Here is a 12,351-nt window from a genome sequence, read left to right on the forward strand (position 1 = left end):
TGTGAAATTTGTTTTTATCAGACATCACCAAACATATGAATGACCTCAATCTTCTCTTGCAAGGTGCAGGAAAAACAGTGATGGATTTGTATGTTACTTGGAAGGCAATTGTTGCAAAGCTTGAAGTTTACTCAACAGATATCAAAACTAGTTATTTCCCATATTTAAAAAACTTAAAGAACTTATCTGCAATTCATCCTGTCAACAATACTGATCTTCAGTTGTGCAAACAAGAATTAGAGTCTGAGTTCTCAATCAGATTTTAAGATTTCCAATACATGAGCCCAGTGTTGTCATTTTTAATCAGACCTGAAACCATCAATTGGAGTGATTTAGATATGACTCTTTGAGTGGATGGAAACTGGGCAGTTAGAAATGTAGTCAGTTGACTTTCAGGCCTCATCATTGTAGTCAACTAAATTTTAAGATCTTCGAGAAATACTAGAAACTAGTAAAAATATGATCATGCAGCTTCCATTTTAAGGTCCTAACCGTCACTGCCTGATAAATTCAACTGCATGAAAAAAGTAGCTTTTGCTTTACTACCAGCATAAAGATCCACATATCAGTGTGAGCAGATATTTTCTTACATGAAGCACATCCTTAGGTCCCATCGCAGCAGGATTACCACTCAAGGTGTCCAAATATTCCTCTGAAATTTCAACTTTGGTCTTTGGGAAGCAGAGGCAAGAATTGCATTGATATGGAGAGGTATAAACTTAAAATATAAGATTTTTGTTATAAAGAATATTATATGCAACAAAATTATTAAATTTATGCTATGCATGTTCAGGAAAACACATTAAGATTCAGATTAGCACTAAATACTGTAAAATTGTAATTTTTAATTTTCTTATTTAGTGCTAAAATATAACAACTGGCATGCGAGGTAGTAAAAAAAATGGTATTAATTATAAAGTGCACATTGTGTTCAAAAGGATGCCGACCCCTGAAATAGTCGCTGCATTATCGATGCTGGTGAGTAGTAGATTAATGTCCTGTGCGCCTTCCTTAGTTTTCCCGGTATAGTTTTGGGCACCATTAATCTGCCTCGGCTTGCTCTTTCTGATATTTTTAGCTCCATGATGTTTTCAGTAATTCCTTCGATTTGCTTCCATGCTCGTATTATCATGTAGCGTTCTCTTCTCCTTTCTAGACTGTACAATTTAAAAAATTGCAGGCTTTCCCAGTAGTCAAGGTCCTTAACTTCTATTATAGCAGATAAGGACCTTTGTACACTCACTATTTGTGCAATATCCTTTTGTTAGTGTGGGTACCATATCACATTGCAGTACTTGAGTGTACTACGTACATAAGTTTTGTAAAGCATAATTATGTGTTCAGCTTTTCTTGTTTTAAAGTGTCTGAATAGCATTCCCATTTTTGCTTTACATTTAGGCAACAGTGTTGCTATTTGGTCGTTGCATAACATATTCATGTTTAACATTACACCAAGGTCTTTAATTGCTTCCTTGTTTGTGATTGTCTCGTTATCAGGTCCCCTGTATGCATATACCATTCCTTCTCTGTTTCCATAATTTATTGATTCGAATTTATCGGAGTTAAATACTATCCTATTTATCTCTGCCTATTCATATATTTTGTTTAGATCTCTTTGTAATAAGTTCCTATCTTCATCACAAGTAATTTCTCTACTTATTCTTGTATCATCGGCGAAACTTCTCACTACAGAGTCTTTAACATTACAGTCTATGTCTGAAATCATAATAACAAACAGTAGTGCAGATAATACCATACCCTGTGGCACGCCAGATATTAACTGAGCTTCCTCTGATTTCTCGTCATTTGCAACCACTATCTGTTTTCTGTTTTGCAGAAATTCTTTTATCCATTTTCCTATCTTTCCCACAGTTTTATGCTTTCTCATTTTTTTCTCTAATATATTATGGTCTACCTTGTCAAAGGCTTTTGCAAAATCTAGATAGATGACATCTGTGTCTTTTGCATTTATCATATTTTTGTATGTGTTTTCATAGTGTGCTATCAGTTGGGTTTGTGTACTTTTTCCAGGCACAAAACTGTGTTGACCTATATTAAATAAATTATTTTTAACCAAATGATTCATTATTTTCTTTTTTATTACCCTTTCATACACTTTCATAATATGTGATGTTAGACTAACAGGTCTATAATTGCTTGCCTCTAGTCTTGATCCACTTTTGAAAATACGGGTTATATATGTTAATTTATGTTTAACATATATCTTGCACATATCTACACATATCTTAGTAGTATTGCAAGCGGCTTCGTGATAGTGTGTGCAGTTTTTTTTTCTTTTTAGCAAAATCTCTGAAACTCCACCAGTAACAAGGCAAAATTTATCCTTCATCATGGGTAAGGTAAATCCAAGGTATGTCAAAATTGGGTTTAATGTAGAGTTTACAAAATGGTACACAAAGTAAGTAAAGTACAGTTTATAGCAATGAGTTTTGAGAGGTATCTCCTCCCATCTTCAGGCTAAAGTGTTTGAAATGGTGGTGGCAACGTCCTTTTATATGGTATTCCTGGTGGAGGTGGTGAGACCAGCACATCTAGGAAGGGCAGCTGCCCATTGTTGCTGTGTTCCATCAAAAACGGGAACTACACTCCTCAAACATCCTACAAAGCGTCTCGATGTCCTGGACGGAGGGAGCCATGATGAAGGTATTATCTATATATCTCAAGTACACGTCAGGTCAATGTTTGCGTAAGAATACCCTCTCTTCGATAACTCTTATATAGAATTTGGCAAAGAACACACCAAGAGGGGAGCCCATTGCTTTGCCATCTTTCTGTAAGTAGACTTCATATGGGCCCAGTGGGTGGTAATAGGGGCCTTCTTAGTACGTATTTCAAGAAGGGTGCGAAGGGCCTCCTCGGGGATGTTCAGGGTGGGAGTAGTTGGGTCCCTGTAGGCTCTCTCCAGGATCAGGTCAATCGTTTCCCCCCCAGGAACATCAGTGAAGAGGGGTTCTACATACAGGGAAGTGATTGTGCCATTACTGAGGGATTCCTTCAGAGTACTCAGGAACTTAGTAGACGAGGCTACACTGTACGAGTATTTAGCATGTACGTATGGAGTCAAGATTTTGTTGAGTCTTTTCACCAGTTGGTAGGTAGGCGTAGGACATTGGCTGATTATTGGTCATAGTGGATTATTACTTTTGTTTTATGGGTTTTTACAGGGTCAAAATCTCCAGAGATGGGTTGGAGGGGGATGGCATTGGTAGTCACATGGATGACTTCTATGGTTCAATTGGCCTCCCACTTGATCTCCTCTGTGGAGCTATGGGTGAGTTTTTCGAATTTTGAAGAGTCTTCGAGTATGTAATCTAGCTTTTGGCGGAGTCCTCCGTGTCAATCAGCACAAAGGCAGTAGTATAGTCAGATTTACTGATTGTGACACTGGCTTCCTTTTGCAGTTCCTTGGCCACCTCCTTGATGCAGCTGGAGAATATACCACGATCAGTTAGTGCTTTGGCCAAAAGCAGGGGCTGTAGGTCATCAGTAGTCCGAAGGGCGCCTTTCTCCTGATGAGAGAGGATAGAATCAATCAGTAGTTCAATTTCTAACCTCTTGTCAGCAAAGTTCAAGTCAAAGAATCTTGATTTGTGAGGCAGGAGGGGTGTAGGACGATATATTAATATAGTCCTGCTTCTGCTCAGGTACATGGAGTTTACCCCCATTAATGTTGATCAGCTTCTGATGGGTAGTTCTCATCCTCTTGGTCCAGTCACGGATCGTGACTGTACCAAGAGGATTTTTTCACGGTAAACCACTGCTGTGGGCTAGGTGGATGGCTTCATCTGCGTGGTCATCTTCGTCATCACTGTAGGTATCACTGCTCAGTTCTGCATCTTCAGAGGTTCCAATTTCTGCTTCCAGGCTGCTAGGGTCTCGTTGGATGGTCTCCCATTTCTCCTCCAGGTGGTTCCTTCTCTTGTAGAGCTCCTCCTTAGCCATAGTCTTGTTGTCTAGCTGTCTCTAGGGAGGGTCCCCTGTAAGCACTGATCCTTGGGTCCGCCCATGCTGAAATACGTATATTTTGGTAGCAGACCCTCTTTAAGGCATGCCTCATTGAATATGATTGATGCCTCAGTAGCATTGATTTTGTATTCCATCTTCTCAATAGAAGCACTGCAACGTGCCAGTAAGGATCGACTCCTACCTTGAACATTCCCTTTCTTAAAATATGCACCTTTCTTAAAATATGTACTAAGAAGGCCCCTTTTACCACCTACTGGGGCCATATGCACATGCAGAAAGATGGCAGGGCAATGGGCTCCCCTCTCGGTGTGTTCTTCGCCAACTTCTACATGGGAGCTGTCAAAGACAGCGTGTTCTCATGCATACATCGACCTGACGTGTACGTGAGATATATAGATGATACCTTTGTCATGGTTCCCTCTGTCCAGGACAATGAGACCCTTGAAGAACGCTTAAGGAGCGTAGTTTCCTTCAGTTTACGATGGAACACATCAACAATGGACAGCTGCCCTTCCTAAATGTACCGGTCTCTCCCACCTCCACCAGATTCTACACCTCTGTGTACACTAAGCCGACCAACCTTGGCTTATGCCTAAATGGAGCCAGTGAATGCCCTGCCAAGTACAAGGCCTCAACCATCAAGGCCTACGTCCATCGAGCTCTCTCCTATTGCTCCTCTTGGGCCAAAACTCATGCCAAACTGAATCGTATCTCCCAGGTTCTCATGAACAATTGCCATTCCAACCAGCACATTAACATGGAAATCAAGCTAGCCATGGACACTTAGTACAAGGATGAGCCACGGACCAATAATAAATAATACAACCAGGACCATCAACCTTTACCACAAAGGTTATATGCATAAGGATCACCTGGAAGATGGAAAAGCTGTGAGGGACATAGTCAACAACCACGTCTCGCCTGTGGATGAAAATACCAAGATTAAACAGACCATCTAATATCAAATAGCCAAGATAAAATCCCTCATAATGAGAAACAACCCAGCTCCACCGATGCAGAACTTCCTTAGACATACCAATCTCCAGTTCCATGATGCCGTGGACGATATATAGAGATGACTACAATGAGTCTGTCAAAGTGATTGTCCTACCGCGTCCAGCAAGGTGCTATTAAAACACATGCCCTCCAATATCATAATAACAGCATTAGAAGGGATAAGATTGTTAAGAACACCAAAAGAATTTTCTGCACCTGACAGCAGAAGGCTGAGAATATTTGTAGCCCTCTTCATACAACGGGAGAAACCCCTTTTCAATACAATGCAGAAGTTCCTTCTCCCCTCATGCTGAAGGACTGACATCCACAGACTGAATATGGACACTACTGAATGTGAAAACCAAAATCAAGATGACCACGATCAGAGACAGATCAGCTCATCTACAATGAAAATCACCCCAGCATCCACCTATCATAGCCTAGCCGCCGATGAACAAAATGTTGACTCATTGGCTAGCAGTGAGTGGAGCGGCATTCTGGCTGTGACTTAATATAATCCGGCGAGCGCATCAGCCAAAAAGAAATTTCCCCCAGCTTACATTACTATCTGCTTCGCCCCCGTCGCTGGAGGCGGCCAATGTAAATTCACCACCACTTCCTGTAAACCAGATGTACCATTTAAAAGGATGTTGCCACCACCATTTCAAACATGTTTGCCTAAAGATGGGTGGCAATACCTTCCAAAATTCGTTGCTATAAACTGTACTTTGCTTACTTTATGTACCATTTTGTAAACTCTACATTAAAACCGATTTTTACCTGCCTTGGATTTACCTTACTCATGATGAAGGATGAATTTTTCCCTGTTACTGGCAGAATGCAGTATTGCTGAAAAGAAAATAATCAGATCTATTGAGAAGATAGAATACAAAGTCAATGCTACTGAGGCAGTGATCATATTCAATAATAATAATAATAATAATAATAATAATAATAATAATAATAATAATAATAATAATATTTCGGTAGGAGACCCTCTTATATGCAAGTTTGATTGAAGAGATTGTTTACCTCAGTGACGTAAATTTTATGACACCTTTTGTATTGATCTAATATTCTTCTTAACAGCACTGCAATTTGCCAGTAATTGTTCTATTCTCATTCTTAGAGGCGATATATATTCATCAGCAAATGTATGAATTCTTTACTTTAAAAAAAGTGTACATTTGAACATAAGTTTATTTACAAAGTCCAGGGGGTTCCAAGGTTCGGTGATCGATTATTTTTTTCTTAATTTCAGGGTTGAGGTCAAGTTGCAATGCATTTCAAGCAGCAAGGTATGTTTACTCATCATCAGGCTTGAAGTCAAACTGAAAAATGAAGGCTTCGTGCCTCTTTATATGAATCCGGGTAGATCTTAATCTGGTTGGCAAATTCTCATTAGTAGCAAATGCACCACAAGTGAAGGCTGTAGCTATGACGGGAGGCATACTTTGGGCTGAGTGATAGGCCAGGGGATTAGGTTGTGGTACTGCCACGTGTGTGAAATTCCTGGTTAGAGGAATATGCTCTCCAATTGGCTGTACTGCTCGCTGGGAGAGGATATGTTCCAGGCAAGCTGTTGTTCCGATCATTGGTGTTGGCATGATTGGTATGGCTGATCATAGACGTGGTCTGGGTGCTCCTTGGGCTGGTAGGGAGGAGAAAGATTTCTTGTGTTGTGTTGAGGATAGTTTTGTTTCTCCTGCTGGATCAGTAGAGCCTCCAGAATTCTAAGTCTCCTTCCATCTTGGGTCGCCACCAATAATTTCGGTATTTTTCATGGTGTTCTCGCGAAATAGAACTTTTGTAGGCTTGTTGGCAATGTGACTTAATGGCACCTTGTTGGTAATTACAGTGCATGATTCTTTTTTAGTAGATATTAATTTTTGTTGGGCTGATCTTGTTGCGCTGTTCCTCCTGTTAACACCTGGTATGGGGAGGAAGAACATGACACATCTAGCACAAAAAAATATATATCTACTGTAAAAGAATCATGCACTGTAATTACCAAGATGAGAAAGCCATAAAGGACATCATATGGAACAACACCTTCCCTGTATAAGATAACATGAAGCTTAACGTTGTTATATATCACCAAAACACCAAAACCAAGACTTTAATCATGAAAAGTAACCCAGCTCCTCCCTTGCAGGACAGTTTGAAGAGAACAAAGTTGGTCTGTCAATACCAGTGTCCTTTTTGAGGATGCCCTGGCAGCTACATTGAGATGACCATCATGCGGCTCTCAAAACGCTTCTCCTGTCACATACAGGAAAATATCACTAAAGTACATTGCCAACAAATCCGCAATAGTTCCATTTTCCGAAAACATACTGCAAAATACCGAAATCATTGGAGGCACCACCGATGGCAGAAGGCTTAGAATTCTGGAGGCCCTAATGATCCAGCAGGAGAAACCTATCCTCAACACAGTGCAGGAAATGTTTCTCCTATCTACCTACCAAAGGAGCATCGCTCACCCCCCTCGACTACGATCAACTATACCAATAACACAACACCATAAACAACTGCACCAATGAGCGGAACAACAACGTGCCTGGAACAGATCTTCTCAGCGAACACCTCAACCAACTGTACAGTAGATTCCTCTAACCAGGAATCTCACACAAGTAATGGTCCTGCGACCTGATCACATGGGTCATTGATTGGCCCAGAACATGCCTCCTGGCACAGCTACAACCTTCACCTGAGATGCATTCCCAACCAATGATAATTCGCCGCCTGGATTAAGATCTACCCGGATTCATATAAATAGAGCCACAAAGCCTTCATTTTTTCAGTTTAACTTCAAGCCTGAAGATGAGCAGACACACCTTGCTGCTTAAAATGTATTGCAACGACCTCATCCCTGAAAACGACGAAGAAAGTCCTGTGATAGAACCCAGATTTATATAGCTAGGAAAAATGCAAATTTGTGATCTTAAAAGGCTACTTTTATTTTTATATCTAGACCATATTTTCAATTTTACTTTTCCGCGTATTTGTTATTACCAACCTGTCATCTGCAAATCATTATGATCCTGTGCAGATGGTTTCTACCATAAATATGCTCCTCTCTCTCTCTCTCTCTCTCTCTCTCTCTCTCTCTCTCTCTCTCTCTCTCTCTCTCTCTCTCTCTCTCTCTCTCTCTCTCTCTCTCTCTCTCCATTTCCTTAAGATTTTATTGGTTACCAGTTTTATCATGTGAACCCATGCAGCCATGCATAGTGCAACTTTTTACTCTTCTTTCTCACCACCAGCTACCAGTCACCCATTGAGATACAACCAGTAAAGAGTTATTGGGTCCTCTAACTGGCCAGACAGTACTACATTGAATCCCTCTCTCTGGTTACAGCTCAATTTTACTTTGCTTACACATGCACCTAATAGTCTGGCTTATTCCTTACATATTCTCGTCTGCCCTCATGCGCCTGATAACTTTGAGGTTACTAAACAATTCTTTATCGCCCAAGGGGTTACTGTACTGTAATTGTTCAGTGGCCACTTTCCTCTTGGTAAGGGTAGAAGAGACTCTTGAGCTCTGATAAGCTGCTCTTCTAGGAGAAGGACACTCTAAAATCGAACCATTGTTCTCTAGGTCTTGGGTAGTGCCATAGCCTCTGTACCATAGTGTTCCACTGTCTTGGGTAGAGTTGCCTTGCTTAAGGGTACACTTGGGCACACTAATCTATTTTATATCACTTCCTTTTGTTTTGTTAGGTTTTTATAGTTTATATATGAGATGTTTAGATTAAAGTTGTAACTCTTAAAATATTTTATCTTTCTTTGTATCCTTTCCTCGCTGGGCTATTTTCTCTGCTGGAGCCCCTGGGCTTTTAGCATGTTGCTTTTCCAATTAGGGTTGTAGTTTAGCAGGTAATAATAATAATAATAATAATAATAATAATAATAATAATAATAATAATGGTTTCAGTCCTTTTGTTGTAGGCCTCCTAGCTTGCTTCAACATCTTTAACATATTTTTACTGCTTCAATTTCCTTAGTTTCTCTATTGATTGTACTGCACTTCTTCCTATAAACGTGCTGTTATATATTTCTAAAGTATTTTTTATTATTATTTTGATATGCTCAATATTTATAATTCTAACGTTTTGCCATATGAAGGCCAATTAAAATTTTCAAGGATTATTGTTTTTTTTTTTTTTGGGGGGGGGGCATTGACTCTTTCTCCTGTAATTCCTCTTCTATTCTCCCATTCTGTCCTTATTTCATAATCACTGCAGCTCATGTATACTTGCAGTATTTATACTTATTTTATAGATTTCTCCTTTTACAGACAATATATCCCTGCTTTGTGATCTTAGTTTTACTAAGCTAGCTTTACCGTCATTTACTATGTCAATAACCATTAGTGACTTACGTTGACATAGGCCTTATTTATTTTCGTGTTGTCATTTAGCATATTTTCCATTTCTACACATTTTCCAATAGAGAATACTGACGTCATGGGCGGTGCCTTTCGCACCGTGTACCGTATGTATTATGAAAGGGTCTTTGCAGAGTTAATTCGGTTCCTGGCTGCATTCACTGTATGCTTTATACTTACATTCTATCGTCCCCTCGTGTTACTGTTTAACCTCTTAACTTTTGCTTCATAATATTTCAAGTGTAGGAATTGGAAAATGGCCTCCAGGGCCCCAGCATCGGACCAAATGGCCCAAAATTAGATAGGCTAAATGAAATAAAATTTTTCTCTAGTTAACTTATGACATTAACTGTCATCATATTATATATCATATTGGTCCTTTCTTGCTTTATTTTCTAAACATCACTTGCTTTGCTTTCCTTTCCCTCTTCATCATCTGAAGTTCAATAAGCGTCACAGTCCGATACTTCCCCACTTCCTTCTTTCCACATTACAATTCCCCTGAAGATATCTGATCGTTCCCTTTATTTCCTCTGTTTCTCCTAACACTTGTAAAAAAGTCTTAAATTTCCTCTTGAAAGACATTTCTTTGAACTTTGTCATTTATATTTTCTCTCCTTTCTTGTTACTTCATTGCGTCTTTCTTGATTATATTTTGTAATCTTATTACATTTTCGCAGTCAAAAAATTTCAACTATCATCTATTTCCTAACTTGATAACTTTATTCAATACCAGCCTGTCCTTTCTCTCACTTAATTTACAAATGAGACCCTACATTGGTCTGCCCTTTCATACTAGGGAAGATAGTATAACCACTGAATAGTTGTTTACGAAACCAAATAGCTCCCTTATGTCATATTTGGGTTCGATGGAATCATTGTAATTTCAAGCACAATGTTTAGCTACCGTACACTGCACAATATGCCATACCCAGTTCTTTTAAGGGATTTTTTTCCAGTTAATAAAGTGCACAGGCTAAAAGAATATTATTAATTGTTTACTTTGAAGGCACATCAACACGAATACAATATGCATTCTGTTTGTGACGGCAAAATCTCATCATCATCTCAGCCTGCGTAGTCTGCTGCAAACGTTTAATAGCTTCTCGTAACTCGCATGCATACTGCCCAGTGCCCTCTTTATAGTTACGCAAAGTTACTAGACTAGAGTGCTTACAGACCATATCATACACGCTTAACAATTTAAAAGAAGTCAGTGTGTTTTACTTAAGTATTCTTTCAACGTTAACCTGTTGACATCGTAATTCACCGGCAGATTGGGCATCCTCAGAATTCAAAGATATGATTCGAAGTGTTTTGGGACAGGTAATTTTCAAGACTTATTTGTTAATTATTTGAAAAGATGTGGGTGCCCTTTTCAATAACTTGACCAAATCCTGGCGGGCTAACTTGATATTATGGTAATATATAACAATTAAAATTTGGATTTAATAAAGCGTGAAGCATAGTCGTAGTTGTACAGTTATGCTGGCAATATTAATGCTTGGTATCACCTTATTTTTTGTGCGCTCGTAGAATGTATAGGCATAGTCATGTCAGCGTCTAGACACAACCTGGGTAATTTTATAACCCGGTGGGTAATTTAACTGGCTACCTGCCGGGGGTGTTCAAAGATGTTTGGTGTGTAATAACAATGTGTCCCAGGACATCTAAGGTAAGTAGGATACCATAGGCTAGGGGCAGTTTTTTATTATTGATGGTGCACAGGTAAAGATTTACTAAGATAATTTGGGTAAATATATGATACTTAACCACTAGTGAAACTGGAATTCGCTATAAGAAATGGACGAGTGCTGGTTAGTTTGGTATTTTTCTATATGGTTAATAGGGGCGGTATTTGTTTACCCTCTCCATTTACTCGCAAATTATGCAGTCCTGCAGCTCTCCTCTTCTTGTTTAGTAATTAGGAGGTACTTTAAATGTCGGGAAAGCAAAAAATGGCAAGATAATGTTGAGGAAGGGGGGAGGGGTTAAAAAAAAAAAACTAGCTAGGTTTCCTCACTAAACGACCTGGAACTGACATTTCAACATAGTCAACCAAACAGAAGTTCTGGATGCCAGCGTACATTTGATATACTGTATATTCAAAATATACTAAATTAAACATTGAGTGATTACTCAAAAGTGTCACTATTTGTTAATTGCACATTTCATGGACACTTGAGTAATCAATCCATTTTTGATATAGTATATATTTAGAATATATATCAAATGTACGCTGGCATCACGAACTTCTGATTATGTATGCTGGTATTACGAATTCTGTTTGGTTGACTTGTTTACGATGTTAGCTTTAGGCCGTTTAGTGAGGAAACCGAGCTAGATTTTTTATAACCCCTCTCCTCTTGTTCAACATATCTTGCCATTTTTTGCTTCCCCAGCATTTAAAAAATCTCATAATTACTGTGCAAGAAGAAGAGACCTGCAGGATTGCATAATTTAGGAGTAAATGGAGAGCGTGGTCTTGTAAACAAATACCATAGGGGCTGAGGCATAATAACTTACGTATCGATCTGTTAAAATATGAAGTATATTTTTCACTCTTAAGTCCATTGTTTACATCTGAGAGATTGGAGGAGACTTATTGCGCATGCATTTTTTCCCATCAGTTTGGGGAATTTCTGTGCATTTACAATGATGTACTTGTCAGGTAGTTTTTTTTTAAACTTCTTCATAAGTTCCCGGATGTTGTTCTCCAATAGCCATTTTTTTTTTTCAACCTTCCCCTCAGTTTCAACTTATCCACCATCACATAAAGATGCCTTCAAGAAGGAACGTAACGGAAGTACATCAATCTATTTCAAAATTTAGTGTAAATTTCATTTATGTCGGCAATTGATTATGAAGGAAATGCTTTCTGTTCAGTGTAAAGCTATTATTACTCGTGTGAAATTAAAAAATAACCACTCAATAATGCCTCATAGGTCCGATTCTGACTTAATTTTTTTGGAAGACCA

General features: G+C 38.9%; 1 protein-coding gene across 5 annotated transcripts in view; it reads left to right on the forward strand.

Moving 5' to 3' along the window:
- The first annotated feature begins 10,419 nt into the window (after positions 1-10,419).
- Positions 10,420-12,351, forward strand: part of mtSSB (mitochondrial single stranded DNA-binding protein) — a 120,918-nt gene continuing 118,986 nt past the window's right edge. For 2 of the 5 annotated variants that reach the window (XM_068384853.1, XM_068384838.1), the window contains exon 1: positions 10,420-10,699. Coding sequence is in view for 4 of the 5 variants with exons in the window: in XM_068384838.1 (XP_068240939.1) it covers positions 10,676-10,699 (24 nt within the window). In the remaining variant the exon portion in view is untranslated. Of the gene's footprint in view, positions 10,700-10,773; positions 10,795-10,897; positions 11,049-12,351 lie in introns of those variants that run through there. The other 3 variants (XM_068384832.1, XM_068384846.1, XM_068384841.1) reach the window with 3 other exon arrangements.

This window comes from Palaemon carinicauda, chromosome 1 (genome assembly GCF_036898095.1).
Source record: "Palaemon carinicauda isolate YSFRI2023 chromosome 1, ASM3689809v2, whole genome shotgun sequence".
Lineage (NCBI taxonomy): Eukaryota > Metazoa > Arthropoda > Malacostraca > Decapoda > Palaemonidae > Palaemon > Palaemon carinicauda.